The sequence below is a fragment of the Pleurodeles waltl genome, chromosome 6 (assembly GCF_031143425.1).
Source record: "Pleurodeles waltl isolate 20211129_DDA chromosome 6, aPleWal1.hap1.20221129, whole genome shotgun sequence".
Taxonomy (NCBI): domain Eukaryota; kingdom Metazoa; phylum Chordata; class Amphibia; order Caudata; family Salamandridae; genus Pleurodeles; species Pleurodeles waltl.
Window position 1 is genome coordinate 325387958 of NC_090445.1, and position 22972 is coordinate 325410929.

The window sequence follows — 22972 nt, forward strand, 5'->3', positions numbered from 1 at the left end:
CCCTCTATATCTATGTCCTGACAAACTTCCCATATTCGGTGCCTCGTATCTGGTTCAGGTCCCTCACTTCTAAACTTGCCTCCTTTATGTAGGCGGGAGGGCGCCACAGAGTGGCTTTTCGCTCCGCTAGGAAATCTCCCTATGAGGGTGGCCTGGGGATACCTCACATCTACATATATTATCTGGCTGTCCAACTAGTGCCGATAAATGAATGGTTCACTGGTGGCTGGGATGACTCTGACTTATCGTTTGGAACTATATGGCCTGGGGTTTGACTGCATGCTGGGCTTGCTATAAGGGGGGTCCAATGCTGTGGGCCGCCCCTGACTACACGAAGGTGGCGGAGCGGAGATGGAGAGTGGCCTTACGGCCAACAGGGTGGCGCCGGTGCTTTCATAAACTGACACCCTTGTGGCAGGACACATGGTTGTTGCAGGTATCCCAGCTGTGGGGCTTTAGGCAGTGGGACACCATTGGGATTACCTGTCTGGGGGATGTGTATGATGGTGACTACCTGAAATCCTTTCAGCAGTTAAGGTATTAATATGCTCTGGCCAGCACACAGTTCTTTCGCTTACTCCAGCTGCGCCGGGCCATTTGCTGCCTCACCTGTCCCTTCTGGATCATAGCCCTCTTGAGGCGAAACTTCTGAAGGGCACCCTGGGGAGGGAGCCATTACCCAGATCTACCACTCGTGCTTACAAGGACCCCTGACTGGCCATATCCACAGGCCTACGGAGGGTGCAGATCAATTACTTCAATATGACGTACTTATCCCACAGTGCTCCTACAATGCATGTGCCCGGCGTCATCCTCTGCTTGTCTGAGGTGTGGTCACCTGGAAGTGCACCTTCTGCACATGGCCTGGGAATGTCGGGAGGTGTGTCCCTTTTGAGAGACAGTGGAGCGAGAGGTTTCTGAGGTTCTAGGGAATACGATTGAACTAACTGTTAAGGTGGCGCTACTAGGGCTTCTGCAGGAGTTGGGGGGGGGAAAAGGGGCCAGGGACAGATCAAACCTTTGTGGAGAAAGATTGTGGAAAAGCCCGGTGGCACTATTGGTGGCGAAATGGTGAGCTGGGGTGAACCGGTGCTCCCAATTAGAAAAACCGATATATGAAGCGCATGGATGCCCTCGGAAATAGGATAATTTGGGGGAAATTGCGGTCTCGTCATGGGTTTCCCCTCTGAGTGGAATGACTTGTTTATGTGGGGTGAATAAGGGATTGTCGTCAATTGTATTGATTTGTTCCAAATGCTTGATCTAATGAGGACTGACTTTCTTATTTACTTCTGGAAGAAATAATAATTGGTTCTAAACAAATTTAAATAAAGCACAGATAGGCATTGTTTTATTTTTGAAAATCGAAAGTTCTATTTGCTAAAATTATTTCAAGATCCCATGACTGTGAACTGAAACTTGCAGGAGAGACATTTGTGTGTACTCCTGATAACTGAAGAAGAGCTCTAAACAAAGGCAGCCTTTCCTCTTTACAGACGACCGAGCAGCCCCCAAAAGGTTCAGAGATTTGGGGTTGTGCCTATTACATGTGAGTTTGTGGCCGACAAGAGACTGACCCTGTCACAGTCTACCTACCTTCTAAGAGGCAGATACCTATCAGGAATAGTATCCTGTGGGCTCGTTCTCTTCTTGGTCACCGCTGTTTGTACTTGAAACATTTGTGCTGTCAAGCAAAAAGCTGAACAGCCCAAGACATTAACTATTATATGTGCGTGACAAAGACTAGAATAATTAATGATGTGTAAAGTATGGGAGGGCCTAGTGGATGGGCTATGGATAAGTAAGTGTACACGTTCATAACATATTGTGTTTCTTTCATCTTCCCTTCCCATTCCTTTCTCATCCTCTGCCTGGACCCTTTTTTCCTCTCTGCTCCCCTTCTCTTGCTCTCTGAATATGTCTGCTCCTCCTTTCTGCCCCTTCTCTCTTTATGTTGCAGTTGATAGAACGTCTTTAGACCTCTGCTCTCCGATGGCCATGCAGTGTGGTACCCTCGCTTTCCCCTTGTTCTTGTGGATGGCACTTTCAAGTGTTCTTCATTCAACTGATGCTGACCACAGGTTCAAGCAGGGTGAGACCGTTATCCTATATGTGAACAAGGTGGGGCCCTACCACAACCCGCAGGAAACCTACCACTACTACTCGCTACCAGTTTGTGCCCCACAGGAGATTGTTCAAAGGACCCTATCCTTGGGTGAGCTGTTGGCTGGTGACCGCATGGCAGAGTCCACCTACCAGATCCGCTTCAGGGAGAACGCTGAGAAGCAGCCTCTCTGCGAGTTGAAGCTGTCCGTCAGTGAGGTGAGAGTGGGGCATGTGATCAGTGAATGGAGGGCTGCATGCACCTTGATATCAATTTGAATTTGTGGTATTATATGAAGATAATAATATTTAACGTCTCTCTCATGTTAAGAGCTTATATAGTGTGTCAGCTACCTACACGGGGTTTCCTGGCGTTTAAGCAACAGATTGAGAGTCCCCCAGGCTATCTGATTCGGAATAGTTGTCTACGGAAAGAAGCGAGCAAGGGGCAGAATCTTAGATGTTCTGGAGGGACATGCAAGAGCTTAGGGCTGAGCTATGCAAAGGAACGAGTCTCCCGTTCTGTGTCTACAACCTCCAAGTACTCTATTAGTTTGCATAGCTTGTACTTGCAGCCATTTTCGGATTTCACTGGGTAATGGGGAATAACGGGCAGTAAAACGTTTCTTCCAGTTTTTACTCATCCTTTTTTTTAACATCCATCTCTAAAAGGAAGACAAATAACAGTTCAAAAATTGCACAGCGAATGGGTCCCCATTGGATAAACATGCAATACCCCCGTTGTTGCTCATATTGTTCACAAAACATGGAACTCTAAGTCAGGTAGCATTAAATATACTATGAAGATTTGTATTTTCAATTAGAGCATCATTTATTGTGCCTTAGTTTCAAACTCACCGTACTGGTCTCTGGCCTTGCAAAGTCTGTTTTGGTTTGTAAGCATATCAGGGCCTCATTTTTATTAAAGCTGTATTTGTGGGAACGAGCCTACTCAACATTCCTGAGTGGCAACCTTCTTTACATTATGTCAACAAGGACAAACGATTCCTTAAGATTCATTAAACATTGTCCTAATCTCACAGAAAGGTTTGTGGAATAAATCTGATAAAATTAAAAAATATGTTCATGCACTTGCAGGTTTTACCACACTTGCTTTCAATCAATTTGTGGAAAATAAACACCAGCAACAATTGTAGCATTTTCGAATATTTTGTAAGAGTGTTTTCAATGAGTCGAGAACATTTTTCCTTATTGATTTATTCTTACAGCTAGGATGTACCTTACATTGATTAGGTTTTTCCTTGTTTCTTCCCCTAAGGTACGTGGATGCTGATAGTGTTTTATTAATTTTATTTGACTTTTAGTCTGTCAATAGTGATATCTTATTTCACCAAGAAATTCGACATGAGGGGAGAGATGGCTCTTGTATCCCTTAGCATAGGGATCACAGCTTAGGAAAGATATCAAATACTTTCTAAATGTACTTTTTCACTCTGGTGGCCTTTTGTGAAATTTGCATGTTAGTTTGTCTGCAGATGTAGCTATTTTCTTGTGTTTTATTTGTCATAGTTGTGATATGTAAAACAATGTATTTATCTTTGTTGCTTCCCACTTGACATGAGCTGCTTGCCTTGGGTTATTTAGTTAATGGGTACAGGACATCCTCTCCTCATAATATATTGCACCTGTTTGCTTCAGTTGGCCTATACTCTTCCAGCTTCTAGACTTCAGGGGATTTAGTAGCTCTTTAACACTGCCCATAGTGGTTGCCCATAAAACAAAAGGCATTCCCATTATGGGGAAGGAGAACATTAACATTCCTTTTATAATGATACTTCGGGAAACCGTGGGATTGTCTAAAGAGGCACTCCAAAGTGCTCCCCTTGAACATGTTACGTTATAGGCAGTTTCTAAAACACACAGACTAGAGGAGTTTTCAGGTGCTAGAAAGGTAACAGCTAGAATCAGATATATAGTAGAATTAAGCGTGATGGGGAGTGTATTTATTTTTAATGGTTCCATCATACAGTTTTGGAGTAGTATGCAAGCCTCCTACAACTATAGCATAATTGATTCTCTTATGTCTCATTTACAAATGGTTCGTGACCAGACTACTCTAGAGCAGTGACTTTGGAACATTGCTTTTCTCCTTACTATGGTGCTAAATGCCTCCTTTTTGTCCTTTACTGAAAGTGAAATATCAGTCCTCCATGTTCCCTCCACTGTGTCACACTTTTAAACGTCAGGATATTGAGGGAGTGGGTGAATTGATTTCCTCTGAGTTCTAGGTGTAGAAGCTTGAGGCAATTTATGGATATTCCCTGTATATTGGTGATGCAACATTTCAGGCTATATAAAAAACCAATTCAGTGATGAAGGGTTCTGATGGCCCCTTAAACTACCACTAATACCTTCTATGTTTTCCCCCACTCCAACCCCTGTAGGTGGAGAAACTGCACCAGGCTATTGAGGAACTCTATTACTTTGAGTTTGTTCTGGACGACATCCCAATCCGTGGCTTTGTTGGGTACATGGAGGAGACAGGCTTTCTGCCACATTCCCACAAGGTTGGACTTTGGACCCACCTGGACTTCAACATTGAGTTCAACGGTGACCGCATTATCTTTGCCAATGTTAGTGTAAAGGATGTCAAACCGTTTAGCTTGGATGATGTGCAGGAGCCGCTGAGCATGACACACACCTACAGTGTCCACTGGTTTGAGACAACTGTGCCCTACGAACGCCGTGGAGACAGACTGCGGGACTACAGCTTCTTCCCTAAGACTCTTGAGATCCACTGGCTTTCCATAATTAACTCAATGGTCCTAGTCTTTCTCCTCATGGGCTTTGTTATTATCATCCTCATGCGGGTTCTGAAGAGTGATCTGGCCCGCTACAACCTGGATGAGGAGAATTCTGATGATTTTGACCAGGGGGACAATGGCTGGAAGATCATCCACACAGATGTATTCCGCTTCCCACCCTACAAGAGCCTGCTCTGCTCAGTGCTTGGTGTAGGCACGCAGTTCCTGACCCTGGGCACAGGTAAGTAGGTTACCCTCCCCCGACACATCCCGTAGCACTTTTTTTTTTTTTTTTTTTTTTTTTTTTTTAATCTACCTCCTGATTACGTAATACATCTTTCTTGTGTATGGAACCCCAGGTGTGATTCCCTTTCAGTTGGGTTCATAGACTTACATTATCTCTGCTGCTCTGTCCTCTGTGGGTAACCTTAAATCCTGAAAGCAGTGCTGCTGGGAGATAATGATGTTACATAGTTGTATAGAGTGAAGGCATATAGCAGCAAATGGGACAGCAAATAATTGTATATAAGTATTACAGGACTGCAGGAATCATATATATACTATATGTGTTGTGATGGAGCCAATCTCTGAGTTGAGGTCTAATCTGAGGAGAGTTTGCAGGATTTTATACTGAGAGAATACAGGAGAGGAAGCAGCGTAATATAGTTGCATTAGTAAGTTAGCTATGTTTGCTTTAGATTCATTTTTTGAGTACAGCAATAGTAAACCTGAAGAACAGAGTATCTCTTGTATCACGCTGCTATTACATGCCACATCCACTCTAGATTCTATGCTGTGATCTCATTACCAATCAGGTACCATATGTCTGGGTATAATTATACAAGCTTAAGAACCTTGGCATTTTCTAAGGCCTGCCGTGTTACTATGTGCTCTCTTAAAGTATCCTCCAATGTTGGTATCCGCAGTAGCAAAGTTGTCTGATTCGCCTGGATGATTCGAGGCTTCGGCAAAGATTGTGACAAAATGGCATGCCTCCCAGGACGTTACTCTTTGTATATTTCGTTTGGACAGGAAGCTTTAACTTCCTTGTGGATGTATGTGCTGATTTTCATCAGCCTTGAAGCTTATCTGTTCTTTGATCCACCACTTGCAAATCAGATGATTCCTGTCTCAGCACAGCCCAACGTTGGTCCTGGTGAGTGTCCAGCAGCCAAGGAAGTGAGAAAAGGGCAACTCTGTCTCCATCCGCAATGCATGAACAGTAGGAATTCGAATTCTGAGCTCATAAACCCACTGATGCTACAGCCACTTAAACATTTATGATGATTATATTGTTGTCATGCAGGTAGCTGCCAGAAATCCCCTGCCAGGTTGCTTCTCATGGACAAGCTTGTTTTAATTGTTTTAGTTTATGGGCCTGATAGAGGAAGACACCCATTTAATCAAATGACAGTGATCTTCTCTTGCCATCTACATGAACAGAAACATTTATCTAGCAGGTTCTTGCGGATGATATTTTGCCGTCACTGCAGCATACAGTCACCACTGTTAGCTTTGCACCTTGTTTGTTTTTTTTTTTTTTTTTTTTTTTTTTTTTTTAACAACCAGTGACATTACAAGCATTACTGGAGAAATACAAGGGTTTTAGTTGTTATTGTAGTCTGACCATTTTGTTTTTTTCAAAGATGAGGTGGCACTTCTAATTTATTTTCCACGAGTTATGAAGGTATGAACTTATGCATCCAATTTGTCAGTGTCCCTCTTTCGTCCACAAATCTCTTTCCTCCTCCTATCTCTTCCCCTGGAAAGCAGGAGAAACACTTAATTCAAATGTCAGGCAAACTTTAAAGCCATTCCCTGGGTTGGAAGAGGGGATGTAACCAAAGCTTTGTCTCAAAACAAAGGTCCTTGTGGACTATACACTAGGGGCCAGATGTAGGAAGGCATTAGCGCCTCGCAAACAGTGAAAAACGCAGTTTGCGAGACGCTAATGCCCTCACGCGATGCTGAAACACATATTGCGCGTTGGTACTGACTCGCAAAATGTGTTTCAGTCTCGCAAATAGGAAGGTGCGTTCCCTACCTATTTGCGAGTCGCACCGTGATGTAGGGTTGATTTGTGACCGCGAAAGCGGTCGCAAATCAACCCGCAGTTACCATCCACTTCAAGTGCATGGGACCCGTTCCCCTTTTTGAATGCTCACAATAATGTTTTTTCAGAGTAGGCAGTGGTACTCTGGAAAAAAAACCGAAACTAAAAGGTTTCGGTATTTTTTTCTATTTGCAGCTCGTTTTCCTTTAAGGAAAACGGGCTGCAACGAGAAAAAAAAAAAAATGCTTTATTTAAAAGTAGGCACGGACATGGTGGTCTACTGTCTCCAGCAGGCCACCATCCCCGTGAGTGCCTAGACTCGCAATGGGGTCGCAAACTGCGACCCACCTCATAAATATTTATGAGGTGGGTCTTTGCGACCCCATAGCGAGTCGCAGAAGGTGTCTGAGACACCTTTCTGCATACCAATTTGCGAGTTGCAAATTGCGAGTCGGAAGGACTCGCAATTTGCAACTCGCAAATTGGTTTCTACCTACATCTGGCCCTAGATAACTGCTACATTCTCAGTTCCTACACCCTACAGGGAATTATTTTCCTTGATGGCATTAATGCCTCTGGCTGAGCAAAGCGTGTGCCATTCAACTCTGCAGTGGGATGTTCTTTTACTTTATGGAGCTTTAAAGCCTTGTGGTGATACCCACTCTCTCCTGAGACAGTACAAATGAGAAGATCTGTCTGATCAGTGCTGATTGTCATTCTGGCCAGCGTCCTGTTCATCTCCTGATTTTTTTTATTTTTTTTTTTATGGTTTTTTTTTTTTTTTTTTTTTTTTTTTCTGACCTCCTTTCCTGGGTTGACATAGTTCATCTGTCAAAAATATCTTGCCAACTATCATTGGAAATCTTTCTCTAGTCCAAAGATAGAAAAGTCCTTTTCATCATGCTTAGGTTTTCTTACGTTCCCTCACTTTTGCCAGTCAAATTGAAATTCAGAACTGTAATGCATTAATTAGTTAATAAAACCCTTAATAAATGGAACCATACATACAGTTTAAAACCGAAAGCTATTGTGTGCTTCAAATTCCAAAGTAAAAAAATATATATATATATTACCCTCAACATACACTAGTTTCAACAAGTAGTTTTAACAACCACGTTTTAGTTATTGATAAATAATTCACCACAAAGGCATGCACTGTAGCTTCTTACTGAAACCAAAAAAATAGGTGGATGCATAATCTACAAATCTTAATAATCAGCCGTTTAATTGTAATAATTGTACAATTATAATAATTGTACAATTGTAATAATTGTGGATTGTTGCCTTTAAGACAAGCTATCACTGTGTTTCTGCAGCTTCTGAAGCTGTGCATATTAACTAGAGGTTTCTGATGGATACTTCTACCTGCAGATTCCGTACCTTTTGAATATCTCAGGTGCTAGTCTGGATCTGCACATTTTGCAATAGTTATCCCATGCTGGTAGGGGATGCCAGATCCATCACGAGATCACACGCTGCACCGTGTGACTTCACTGGAGCTATAAAGCTCCCCCGTCGGCGTGCTGACGTTCCTTTTTTTTGTGTGCCATTGACGTGTCCTGAGCTGTTCAACTCTCCTGAGGAGTGTTATAATCTTTCAACAATTTCTTGAGTTTTACACATTTTTAGCTGCAGTTTTGTCCAGAATGATCCGGGTTCAAGAAAGGGTCTGATGTCCATCCCGGACCCTCATACCATCTGTCTCTGGTGCATGAGCTCCAACCACAACATTACTGCCTGTGAATCCTGTAAAAACATATGCATCCCAAGGCACTTAAAGAACGAGAAGTCAAGATCCTCCTGGCCAGAGCACGGGATGAACTGTGGGGACTTTGAAAATCTCGACCTTGATCCAAAGCACCATCACCCTATTCTTCAAAATCATCGAAGAAGAAGCATAAGAAAAATAAACACAAGTCCTGATGTTGAACTTTAAGAAGCAAGTCGCAGAGACCTTCAACTTCACGTCATCTGCGGTGGACAAGGAGCATCTAATAGAAGGCAATCTGACTCAGCTTCTGCGGATCAGACACCAGTGGCTCCATCCAACCTGATGCCAGTCCCAACCAATGTTCCATTTGTGGTGCGAACTCCATGCCCCTAATCTGAACACCCATACCCAGAGTTTCCCATACCTGGAACGGATCCTATACTTTTCCTAAACGTTATGTTCAGTGTATTTAATAGAGGTGTGATCCTGTCCGGTGTACCGACCGTCCCTATGAGAGAGAACCTTTTCTTTGGGATATTTTTCTTCTCCCCTGCCAGTCGGCACCCTTTTATGCCTTTTCTACCATTACCTCAAGTGATCTGGGTATATATTACGCTGGTGTCTGTGCTGAAATCGGCATCACCTCCAGTTGTTAATCCGACCTCATTACCATTGCCGTCGGACGACAGCAGGTTTCCGGCTTTATTGGAGTTAACTGCATCAATGGCGGCATAGCAAAAGACGCTAGCGATGCTGCCTCAACCAGAAACCCTTCCTCTTATGCCCCATCACTCTAGATGAGAAGCACAGAGGCTAATTGAAGAGAGATTTTCTTCAGAGAAGTAGAACCCTAGAAGATTTGGCTTCCTGCAGAGTGTGCTTAATGCCTGCTGATGGATCCATACTTCAAAGGCTTGATGCAAATGGCCTCAACACATCCAAAGAAGTGGGAACTGCTCTCCCCTAAATGTCTTCCTCCCACTTAAGTGACATTATTCCACTCTGTAATAAGAAAATAAGCAGAAAATCTGGACCTGCAACTTCCATTTACAAGTAAAATCCTACATCCTCACAGACGTTTTATTCTACCTCCCATTCTACAGAGTCACTACTTCCTTTCAATGAAGGACTGACTGAATCTCTTGTGGCTACCTGGACGAAACCAGCGACTTCCACAGCCATGTCAAACTTGCCCCTGGAGACCCAGGTTTTTGTCACCTCATCCATTCCCGGAAAGCCTGAAAGTGCAAGCTTCTTGTTCCTTCTCATACTCCAGGATCCTTTTCATCCACACCATCTTACCGGTAGTCCAAGGAAATGGAACAATATTCCAAAAAGGTGTTTTTGGATGGAAGTATGTCTCTAGTCCTTCAATGCCGTCTACCTTAATGAGACCTTATGTGCATGCCTTCCTGGACTCTGCTCTGCCCAAGGACATATCCCTAATCTGTCATCTGACCTTCAGGCACACTTCACAGAGCTAATAATTGATGGATAGGCTGCTGCAAAGCAGGTGATACAGTCAGGCCTCAATATGAAAGACACACTGGCTAGAGCTCTGGAGACTATGGACTCCTAGCAAAAATACCCCTGGTTGCGGAATTCACACTCCTCCCAGGGCATCCAGACATCACTCATGGACTGCCATTATATTTATATATATATATATATATATATATATATATATATATATATATATATATATATATATATATATATATATATATATATACAGGGAGTGCAGAATTATTAGGCAAGTTGTATTTTTGAGGATTAATTTTATTATTGAACAACAACCATGTTCTCAATGAACCCAAAAAACTCATTAATATCAAAGCTGAATATTTTTGGAAGTAGTTTTTAGTTTGTTTTTAGTTTTAGCTATGTTAGGGGGATATCTGTGTGTGCAGGTGACTATTACTGTGCATAATTATTAGGCAACTTAACAAAAAAAAATATATACCCATTTCAATTATTTATTATTACCAGTGAAACCAATATAACATCTCAACATTCACAAATATACATTTCTGACATTCAAAAACAAAACAAAAACAAATCAGTGACCAATATAGCCACCTTTCTTTGCAAGGACACTCAAAAGCCTGCCATCCATGGATTCTGTCAGTGTTTTGATCTGTTCACCATCAACATTGCGTGCAGCAGCAACCACAGCCTCCCAGACACTGTTCAGAGAGGTGTACTGTTTTCCCTCCTTGTAAATCTCACATTTGATGATGGACCACAGGTTCTCAATGGGGTTCAGATCAGGTGAACAAGGAGGCCATGTCATTAGATTTCCTTCTTTTATACCCTTTCTTGCCAGCCACGCTGTGGAGTACTTGGACGCGTGTGATGGAGCATTGTCCTGCATGAAAATCATGTTTTTCTTGAAGGATGCAGACTTCTTCCTGTACCACTGCTTGAAGAAGGTGTCTTCCAGGAACTGGCAGTAGGACTGGGAGTTGAGCTTGACTCCATCCTCAACCCGAAAAGGCCCCACAAGCTCATCTTTGATGATACCAGCCCAAACCAGTACTCCACCTCCACCTTGCTGGCGTCTGAGTCGGACTGGAGCTCTCTGCCCTTTACCAATCCAGCCACGGGCCCATCCATCTGGCCCATCAAGACTCACTCTCATTTCATCAGTCCATAAAACCTTAGAAAAATCAGTCTTGAGATATTTCTTGGCCCAGTCTTGACGTTTCAGCTTGTGTGTCTTGTTCAGTGGTGGTCGTCTTTCAGCCTTTCTTACCTTGGCCATGTCTCTGAGTATTGCACACCTTGTGCTTTTGGGCACTCCAGTGATGTTGCAGCTCTGAAATATGGCCAAACTGGTGGCAAGTGGCATCGTGGCAGCTGCACGCTTGACTTTTCTCAGTTCATGGGCAGTTATTTTGCGCCTTGGTTTTTCCACACGCTTCTTGCGACCCTGTTGACTATTTTGAATGAAACGCTTGATTGTTCGATGATCACGCTTCAGAAGCTTTGCAATTTTAAGAGTGCTGCATCCCTCTGCAAGATAACTCACTATTTTTGACTTTTCTGAGCCTGTCAAGTCCTTCTTTTGACCCATTTTGCCAAAGGAAAGGAAGTTGCCTAATAATTATGCACACCTGATATAGGGTGTTGATGTCATTAGACCACACCCCTTCTCATTACAGAGATGCACATCACCTAATATGCTTAATTGGTAGTAGGCTTTCGAGCCTATACAGCTTGGAGTAAGACAACATGCATAAAGAGGATGATGTGGTCAAAATACTCATTTGCCTAATAATTCTGCACTCCCTGTATATATATTTTTTTTTAAAGCCTTGGCTTGGTTCGCAGACCCAGTCTAGAGATTAGGCAATTTAAGATGTTTTGTGGCTTTAGTAAAGTCTCCTCCTTTCGAGTAGGGTTGGGCTTATTTTATGTAATTCTGTGTAGCGTAATCATGGGTAATTACCTAAGAATTCCGCTTGAATTATGCAAGAAGAGTAATTCTGCGTTGAGCGCTGTTACTTAGTTCAAAAAATGCCCTCTTGTGTCCCAAATGGACGTGAGGATGCATTTTGTGCCGAGAAATAGTGCTAAATGCAACAGAACACAATTAGCGAGCACAATCAGCTGCTCGTGCTCTCTAAATGTGCTCTTGGGGTAGGATTTTCCCCAACATACCACCGCCATTTAGCTTTTTCATTTTTTTAAATATATATGTTCTATTGTTTTTTTTGCAAAAATACACAACTGTTCACACTTTATGTATATAATACAATATGTTCATCCCGCTCTCTGAGCCCAATACAGGTTATGGAATTTATAAGGTATGTTAAATTGTCATATCATACAGTTCGTGGAATATGCAGTTGAGACCCAACAAATTTTATTGCTTTTTGGGGCAGGCTCTGGGTTTATATATTGCATTGTCACATTAGTCCATTCTGCGTAACCATTCTTCCATTGGGGATGGCGTTTCGGCTCTCCAGTGTCAGGCAATATCTCTCTTGGATAGGAGGAGGCCCACCACCAAAAGCAGCCTATTGCATCCGTTTCCAAAATCCTCCACCGTCCCCAACACACATGCCCACCCCCTGCAGCTCCCCTTGAAGCCCCCACTCGTCTGTTAGCCCCAGAAAGTTAATTTTGGGTTCAGGTATCACTGGTTTCCTAACCTCCTGGTCAAGAGTGGTAAAAATATTGCACCATTACCTTCATATGGTCGAGTACTCCCTTATTGTGTGATAAAAAGTGCCCAGTTGTGTTTTGCAGTGTGGGTCAAGGGTGGGTTTCGTTTTGTTCAGCATCGTAGGGCTATAATATATCAAATGGAAGTATTTGAGTTACATAAGCCGGAGGCATACGGCATTGAGTCTGCCAGCATCCTAGGGGTCATCTTCACTTCTTCCCAGATTGGGTCTTCTAGTGTACCGACATCATGTTGCCAGCGTTTTTAAATCTTCACCTCATCCCTCCCACCCCAAGGAAATTCACGACTCCTGCTTATAGTGAATGGAAAAAGGCAAGGGGTATGGCATAGGGGTATTTTGTAAAGTGTATAGCATTTAGGGTAAGACTATCATCTTAACTAGCATGCCCTTACCAGCTATTGTCAAAGGGAAGTTTTAGCAACCGTCCATGTCCCACTGCACTTTAGTAGCCAAGGCTACAATGTTGTTTTCCCAGCCCCTCTCTTTGGTGTTGGCCATTTAAGCCTAGGCGTTTGAAGTGGTGTTCTGCCCACAGCAGATTGGTCGTTGCACGAATGCCATCTTGTGCCCCAGTGAGAGGAAAGTATGTGCATTTGGACTAGTTGACTTGCAAGCCGGATCCTTCCTCATATATCTTTAATATGTGCATTAAGCATGGTAGCGATGTTTCTAGGTTGCTAATATAGACCAGCATGTCTATAAGAAGTTTCTGTCCTTTATGCCACTTGCCCATCTGGCGCTATTAAGTTTTGCTTCATCTCTAATTCATTTTGTCAATGGTTCTATCAACAGTGCAAACAGGAGAGGAGATAACGGGTGAACCCTGTCTTGGGCCACACCCAGTAGCAAACTCAGGGGAGAGAGTCCCATTTTCATTGATTCTCCCCATGGTTTAGAGTATGGCACTGCGATATAATATCGAAAACAAACCAAGAGAATAAAAGGCTTTCATGAAGTCTTTAGACCATAGGGCCATACACTTCCTCGCATTCGCCATTAGGACTATTGTAATGTGGAGCCGCCTCAGATAGTGTTAGCTACTGCTCTTCCTTATTAAGCTGTTCTGGCCTGGGTATATCACCGAATGGATTACTTTGAGTACCTCATTTGCAAGTATTTTTTGTAAGGAGTATTGCTTCCAAATTAATTGGGGAAATCTGCTTGTACGGCACGCATTCATCCTTTAGGTTCCCGGGCATCAAAATTAACAATATGGTGGCACCCCAGAGGTCATATTGGTTGTTCGCCTAGGGTTTTGGTGTACATCCCCCATCAGCATTGAGATCAGTCATTTTACTTCTTGAAACATGTGAGTGAGTAGCCAGTAGGCCCTGGGGTTTTGGCTGCCAGGAGTGATTGGGTGGCTGTCTACAGTTTCTCCTCCATCAGTAGTTCGTCTAGTGCCTGTCTGTCAAGATTTGACAGTCTGGGCACTGGTTAGTCCTCTACAATCGGGTATTCATCCTTGGCCAGGTTTAGGGTTGGGGATGATTCTGCATACAACTGGGCGTAGTAGGCTGTGAATACGTGTGCATTTACCTGGGGGATCATTATACTGTTGCGCTTTGGTGTTTCAATGGCAAGTACCGTTCTGAGCTCCCAGTCCCTGTTAGCGAGCCAGGATAGTAACTTGCTCTCTCTGTCTCCCATGTCATAGACTTTGTATTTGGTAACCGCAAAGGTGAGGGCAGCGGTCTTCAGAAGCCGTTGTTGCAGCGTCTGGTGCAGCATTTCAGGTTTAAGCTGTGTATTGTCACCTATATGTCTCCCTCTCTCTGCCTCAGATATCGCCCCTTCGAGCACCAGGACTTCCCTATTTTATCATCTCTTTACTCTCATTTGGTATGGTATCTGTACTCACAGGGCAGTCGTTAGTGTCTTCCATAGCACGGGACTGGACCTGCCACCAGGCGTTGAGTCTTCACGATGTGGGGCCACAGACGTTAGTTGCTTAAGCGATATCATTATTAGGGCATGATTGATCAGGTCTCTGGGCAGAATCTGTACGCTTATCATACCACAGCGTTAGTGTCGTTTATGGGCTCCATGATGGAGTTGAAATCGCCCTCTGTTGTTGTGTGTCATGGGGGTGTATGTAGAAGAACCCATGTAAGGGCGTAAAAGAGTGGTCTCTACTAATGGGGGGGCATAAACTGAGGTGTTAGTCCACTGTCTTCCCTCTTCTGCGATCGTGACTCTGCCCTAGCCATCATGGTGTACTTTAGTGACCTGTAGAGGAAATGGTTTGTGAAGGAGAATGGCAGTCCCTCAGGAGGCGTCTTTGTTGCACGTGTGGTCGACTCCTGTGTAGCCCCTTCAGGAGACCTTACCCCCCCCCCCCTCATTTCCTCTCCTCTCCTCTCATAACTTTCTTCTGCATCCCAGCCCCCTTTTAAGTAAAAGAAAGGCATCTCATGTCACCCGCTTATTTAATCCTGCGCATCTTCTGATGTTAGCCCTCAAGATGACAGTCAAGCTGGGCCTTTAGTGTGCGATACTTTGCAGTTAATTGATTATTCTGTGCTTAAAGTGGCTTCTAATACCCAGGTAGTAGCTGTTTTGGAAGCTTTTCAGGGCTGCCTGATAGAAACCTTAGACAATATATCAAATGGAGTTAAAGCTGTTGAAGTTTTAATTGCCTCCTGTAGGAGGATGGCTCAGTTTATGGTGTACACCTGTGGTGTGGCACCCTATATTGAGTCCAAGCAACTCTTAGTGATAGTGAGTGTGTCCAGATAGCAGAAGTTCTCTAGGGGCAGCTGAGGCAAGCAGCTAAAGCTTATCGAGGAGGAGTGTGAAGCTCTTGCAATACCACAGTAGTCCGGCAATAACTGAGTCCCACTAAAGGACCACACAAGTGTTGCAAAAATAAAGGATACTTTATTACAGCACTACTACTAAACTGAAATGGGTATATCTCCCTTTGTCGATATTACATGCAGTATACACAAAAAATAACCACCAGAAATAGCATAAGAATATACAGTGCTCTAGAGGAGGGCCAAACCATGTAGTAAAACAAGCACTTGCAATGCAGTGGGTCTCATGTTTGCTTGAGTTAGAGCTATTAGTATTGTAACTCCCTACCTGGACTTTTCTTGCCACATAAATTGAAAGATATCCAGTAGACAGGAGTACCTACATCAGGGACCCGGATACATAGGGAAGAAGGGACTCTCTCTGAAGACTGTGGATGCCTTGGATTGTCTAGCTGCTGTCACGACCTGTAAACCAGGCCGGTGAAACCCAGCAACAGATTCCGGACTTGGAGGACCCGCATTGGAAAGGATCAGAGTCCAGCACCCTTTGGTGGTGCAGGTGGGAATGCCCACCCTCCTGAGGATGAAGTCCCTGCAAGTCAGTGGAAAAAGTCCAGCTGCGGGTTCCAGAAGCTACAGAAGAGCCCAGGAGTCTCATATAAGCTGTCCCTCGACGGTCACTGGATTGCAGGAGGGTTAGTGACCAGCCAGGTCACCAACAAGCACTGGCAAATGCAAACCGGAGCAGAAGAGAAGTTTTCAGAGTTTTGGGGACCAGCAAGGTCCAGGAGACTCTACCCAGGAGGGGTAGTCAGAGCTGCCCTTCAGCACACAGGAAGGCCAAAAGAAGTTGGTGGGGCTCCACAGGTGATCTACAGACGCTGGACACGGTGTCACAAGGAGGCCTTACCAGCACAACAAAACAGAAGTCCCACACCACAGGAGTTGCAGGACAGGAGCTGATCTTCGGTCTGCAGAGTGCTTGGGCTTCTTAGAGCCTAAAGATCTTCCGGAGGAAGAGTCAAAAGCCTTGGCAAATGCACCAGTCGTGGTGCACAGGGGTGCCAGTCCAGGAGCAAAGGCCTACAGTCTCCCAACTTGGATAGAAGACAAGCAGGACCCAGAGGAGACCACATACTTCACACCTGTGTTGCAGGATCTTCAGATGTCTGGGGACATCAGACCCCACCAGCTGGTTGGCGTAGTCTTGAGGTGCCTGCGGATGCAGGGGATTGACTCATTCACTCCAAGGGAAATTCCTTCATGCTTCCTGGTGCAAAGTCCTTGTGACCCTGGAGGATGCACAGCCTTGTATGTTGCAGAATGTTTGCAGGATCCGGAGAAACAATGTTGCAATCGAAGCCTTCCCACCAGAAGCAGGTTTGTTCGGTTCCAGAAAAGACCAGCAGCAGTTCCAGAGACCAGGAGCAGAATATGTCTTGCAGAGAGCTTCTTTAATAGTCTTGCTTGATGAATCGGAGGACCCGCCCGCGAGGGGGCCCTTTAATAACCTAAAAGGGGGTTGGTCACTCTCCGCAGTGATACACCTATCGGACGGGGTCAGGGATGTCATCTACCTGGCCTAACCAGACCGATATTTCCAGGGGCCTCTGCACATCTTATTTTCAAGATGGCAGAACCAAGTGGCCACCTGGCAGAGCTCTGTGCACCTCCCTAGGGGAGGAGCTGGACAGGGGGGTGGCCACTCCCCATCCTTTGTGTAGTTTCGTGCCAGAGCGGGAACTGGGGGTTCCTGAACTGATGTAAACCAGATTAATCAATGAGGGTGCCAAATATGCCCTTCAAAGCAGTCTGATGGTGCTTAGAGGCCACCCCACCCTAGCCCTTAGACACCTAATACATAGGGAGAGGTGATCATACCTCTCCTGTGCAGGAAAGCCTTTGTTCTGCTCCTCAGGCCTGAGCCTGGCTCACCAGCAGGAGAGCACTCTAGTCCAGCTCACCCCCTCCCAATCCAAACCACCCCACTCCCATCACTCCTATTGAGTTCACTCACCCTAGTCCAATCCAGTCTCTCACCCTTGTTCATTCCTCCCACTCCAATACACCATAGTCCACTCAACCCACCCCACTCTACCCTAGTCCAATCAACCCCACTCTGCTTCATTCCAATCCAGCCCTCTACCTCAATTCACTCCACCCTATGTCTTCCCATTCCACTTCACTCTTCAACACTCCACTCTACAACACTCTCTGCCACTGAACTCTACTCCCCTCATCTGTACAACAGTGTACTCCATCAAATCCACTCTGCGACCCTACTCCCCCACTCCACTCTGACAGTCCAGACCACTAACTTTTATCCATGCTGAACAGCAGCTACACCGGTGTACAACATGGCAAAAAAACATTGCCAAGCTAATAACGCTTCTATATGCAGGACCAATTAACTTTGTTAATGCTTGTTAAAAAGGTAGACAGCAATGACCCTAACTGTTATCTTCCCATTTTCCTTTTACACTCTTTGGTTAAGGTTTTGGGCTGCCTCGTGCAGGCTAGATTGGTGGACTTGGCAGAGGACAGACCAGTTTTGCGGAGATACAGTATGGTTTTAGGAGAGGTTTAGGGACAGGTCAGTGGCTTAATCTTTCCCTCCTAATTAGCAGATGCACAGTCGGAAGCAAGGTTTCATGGATCTGTCCAGCTCCTTCAACTGTGTTTCGCACAGTACGGTTTGGTTCATCATGGAACGCTTAGGATTTGTCCTAGGTGGAAAAAGCTCTGACTCTTTCAGGGGTAACCTGGGTGTGAGGCAGGGGCTCTGTCCTTGCCAGTTTCCTCTTCACCCTCTATATTAACCATCTAGAGTGAGTGCTGGTGGAGAGGTGCAGTTACTTGCTGCAAATCAGACATCACTTGATTCCAGCCATGCTTTATGCTGACCATGGAATCCTGTTTGCTTGCTTACCGCTGGCCCTACATTCTCTTCTGGGCAATTGTATTTATGAGTGGTCTTTATCTTAGATTAAATATTAATAAGACCTATGGATTGTCCTGTGGTACTAAACATGCCACGATTCATAAATATTATCTGAATAATTCCTGTATTCAGTACGCGACTAATAGTTCATACTCTAGAGTCACCTTTAATAACAAGGGTGAATAGACAGGTTGAAGTTACAATGATTAGTTTGCAAGGCTATCAATACTCTCTGTCTTTGCTTCGAATTAGGCTTGAACTCTGTCAGGCACATGATTACTATCTACTGGGCCAAGCGCATTTCAACAGTGTCTTATGAAGCAGGCATTTGAAGCGTTGTGTATATATCTCTGCCATGTAAACTACTGAAAATTTCTACTTAAGAAGGCTACTATTATCGAAGAGCACATCCACGTAGCTATGTCACACGGAGCTTGGACTTCACTTTTTATAAGGTCTTTTCAAAATTTGCTTGCTCTTTTTGAGGGGCAGGATTTGGACATATGTTGAGGCTAAGCTTAGCAAGGTGATAGTTAATAACTGTTTAGCATTGGATTGTAGTCACCGTATACCGTCGTTCAGGGGAATTAAAGACCTGGTCCACAAGCTGAAGGTATTGAGGTGTTTGACAACCCACAGACGCTTAAGGGTTTAAGTAAGAGAGCTCTGAAAAATCTTTGCTTAGAATTCTATGAAGAAGATAGATTGAATTGTGTGAAACACATGCATACAATTTGTTATCTAAAATTATCACCTTCCTCTGGTCCTAAATTTTACCTATTGAATATTGCAGCTTATCATCCGAGGTTCATAATGACAAGATTTGTGCTTTAATATTCTGCCTGGTCACTATCTTAACTGTAATGATTGACACTGCACCTCTTATGTTTTGTTTGCACATTCAATGGTTTCTCACAAGCTAGTTTCAATATCCTCTTTTTTAAAAAAATCAGCTTAGGAACTATGCTCCTCCTCCTTTTTTTTTTATTTTTTTTTTTTTTATTTTTTTTAAACAGGAGCTGGGTTTAGCAGAAGTATGTTTAACGATCTACAGGGAGTGCAGAATTATTAGGCAAATGAGTATTTTGACCACATCATCCTCTTCATGCATGTTGTCTTACTCCAAGCTGTATAGGCTCGAAAGCCTACTACCAATTAAGCATATTAGGTGATGTGCATCTCTGTAATGAGAAGGGGTGTGGTCTAATGACATCAACACCCTATATCAGGTGTGCATAATTATTAGGCAACTTCCTTTCCTTTGGCAAAATGGGTCAAAAGAAGGACTTGACAGGCTCAGAAAAGTCAAAAATAGTGAGATATCTTGCAGAGGGATGCAGCACTCTTAAAATTGCAAAGCTTCTGAAGCGTGATCATCGAACAATCAAGCGTTTCATTCAAAATAGTCAACAGGGTCGCAAGAAGCGTGTGGAAAAACCAAGGCGCAAAATAACTGCCCATGAACTGAGAAAAGTCAAGCGTGCAGCTGCCACGATGCCACTTGCCACCAGTTTGGCCATATTTCAGAGCTGCAACATCACTGGAGTGCCCAAAAGCACAAGGTGTGCAATACTCAGAGACATGGCCAAGGTAAGAAAGGCTGAAAGACGACCACCACTGAACAAGACACACAAGCTGAAACGTCAAGACTGGGCCAAGAAATATCTCAAGACTGATTTTTCTAAGGTTTTATGGACTGATGAAATGAGAGTGAGTCTTGATGGGCCAGATGGATGGGCCCGTGGCTGGATTGGTAAAGGGCAGAGAGCTCCAGTCCGACTCAGACGCCAGCAAGGTGGAGGTGGAGTACTGGTTTGGGCTGGTGTCATCAAAGATGAGCTTGTGGGGCCTTTTCGGGTTGAGGATGGAGTCAAGCTCAACTCCCAGTCCTACTGCCAGTTCCTGGAAGACACCTTCTTCAAGCAGTGGTACAGGAAGAAGTCTGCATCCTTCAAGAAAAACATGATTTTCATGCAGGACAATGCTCCATCACACGCGTCCAAGTACTCCACAGCGTGGCTGGCAAGAAAGGGTATAAAAGAAGGAAATCTAATGACATGGCCTCCTTGTTCACCTGATCTGAACCCCATTGAGAACCTGTGGTCCATCATCAAATGTGAGATTTACAAGGAGGGAAAACAGTACACCTCTCTGAACAGTGTCTGGGAGGCTGTGGTTGCTGCTGCACGCAATGTTGATGGTGAACAGATCAAAACACTGACAGAATCCATGGATGGCAGGCTTTTGAGTGTCCTTGCAAAGAAAGGTGGCTATATTGGTCACTGATTTGTTTTTGTTTTGTTTTTGAATGTCAGAAATGTATATTTGTGAATGTTGAGATGTTATATTGGTTTCACTGGTAATAATAAATAATTGAAATGGGTATATATTTGTTTTTTGTTAAGTTGCCTAATAATTATGCACAGTAATAGTCACCTGCACACACAGATATCCCCCTAACATAGCTAAAACTAAAAACAAACTAAAAACTACTTACAAAAATATTCAGCTTTGATATTTGAGTTTTTTGGGTTCATTGAGAACATGGTTGTTGTTCAATAATAAAATTAATCCTCAAAAATACAACTTGCCTAATAATTCTGCACTCCCTGTATACTTGTTTAGGTTATGTAATTTAAATTAGGAAACATATTGATATTTAACTCAATTTTCTTTTAATGTTTTGTAGTTGACTAAATTATTGGTATTTTAAAAACTACTGTCTGAGTTTCCTGTAATTGGGAATTGTACGAACAGTATGAGCTGTTGAAGTTACACATGAACATTCTGCACTTCGCACTCGAAGTTTTTTATGATTTTTTTAATATAGCGTATTAATTGTGCTGTACTATGAACTTTATGGTTTTAGCCGTTAAATGAATGAAGTTGTTAATTTTTTTTTTTTTTTAACTGGTTCACTAAAAAGGTAGAGTTCAAAATGCTATCCATAGCTGAGGATCCTTTTTTGCGCCGGAAGCAGAAGAGTAGATGGTGTTGATCGATCTGCAGGATGCTTACATCCGCATCTCGATTCTGCAGATGCACAGGAAGCTTCTTTGGTAATGTTTGGATCGGACTGTGAAGCAGTTTGTGGGCCTTTTGCTTGGCCTCAATTCAGCGCCTCGAGTCTACACACAGGTGATGGTGGTGGTTGCGACTCATGTAAGATGGGTAAGAATTATTGCATTCTCTTACCTCATTGACTGGCTCAGCAAAGCCACATCTCTGGAGGTGATGCCTTGCTTCTTGCAGGTAAGAATTCAGTTGTTTTTCCACCATGGTTTCTCCATCAGCAAACCCAAATCTCACCTGGTGCCCTCCAAGTGCACTACTCTCACTGTGTATCTAGGCAGTACCAGACACTTCATTTAATCAAGCTTTCCCTCCTCCTCTGAGCATTCTGGAAATTCAGGTTATGATTCCAGTGTTTCAGGATGGACCAATCATTCCAGTCCCTCTGGTCTTTTGCCTGCTCAGTCTGTTAGCCTCCCGGATTCTGTGGTGAGCTCATCTGGAAGAACTGGTAATCTGAGGACTCCTGTCTCAAGAAGAACAGATTCTACATACAAATCTTTGAAAATGGGGGCGATATGCCTGGCTTTCAACACCTTCTCCGCATCCCTTCTTCATCAGACAGTCTAGATCTTGATAGACAATACAACCACAATTTGGTACATCAAGAAAAGGGGAGGATTGGGGGGGGGGGGGGGTTTCACATCTTCCCTGCAGAGTAGCTCGACATCGCTAGTCTTGGGCTACGGCTGATCAGATTTCTGCAGTAGCCTGGCTGGAGTGTTCAACATGGCATCGGACCGACTCATCCGGCGTCATCTTGCCGACCACAAGTGGCGCCTTCCCCCAAACCTATCCTCGTCTATCTTCCGGTTGTGAGGGACTGCTCAGATAGATCTGCTTGGCACTCAGGAGATCACTCAATCTCTGAAATTCTGTGTCCGTCAGTATCTGATGCAGGGATCATTTGTGAGAGAGGGGGACGTCTTGTTCAAAGTGGAACTTTACACTTCACTAAGTATTTCCTCAAGCCCCCTTCCCTATACCCTTGATTCTTTGTATGTTCAGGACGATTCACCTTGAACGGGCTCAAGTTACCTTAATCAACCCGGACTGGCCATGATGGGTGTGGTATGCAGAACTTATTTACCTCTCCCTTTGCCCTCTGCTCTGTCTTTCTCACAGGGTATACCTCGTCTTGCAGACTCAGAGAGGGGGCAAGTTCTACACCCAGTTCTCCCGAGTTCCCACCTATATGCCAGCAGATTGAGCGGAGCAACCTGAGTGCGTTTTCTTTGCTCCCGTAAGTGGTGGATGTTATTGTAGGAAGTTGGCTCTGTATGTAAGAAATAGCATGCACGGAGTCCAAGGGTTCCCCTCAGAGGTAAGATAGTGGCAGAAAGAGGTATTTCTAATGCTCTGTTTTGTGGTAGTT

General features: G+C 44.0%; 1 protein-coding gene across 3 annotated transcripts in view; it reads left to right on the plus strand.

The window, feature by feature from the left end:
• The window catches only part of TM9SF1 (transmembrane 9 superfamily member 1), a 105146-nt gene that overhangs the window by 50102 nt on the left and 32072 nt on the right, over window positions 1-22972 (plus strand). For all 3 annotated transcript variants that reach the window (XM_069238171.1, XM_069238170.1, XM_069238172.1), the window contains 2 exons: window positions 1961-2322; window positions 4509-5109. In XM_069238171.1, coding sequence (XP_069094272.1) covers window positions 1993-2322; window positions 4509-5109 — 931 coding nt within the window. In that variant the 5' untranslated portion in view covers window positions 1961-1992. The remainder of the gene's footprint in view (window positions 1-1960; window positions 2323-4508; window positions 5110-22972) is intronic.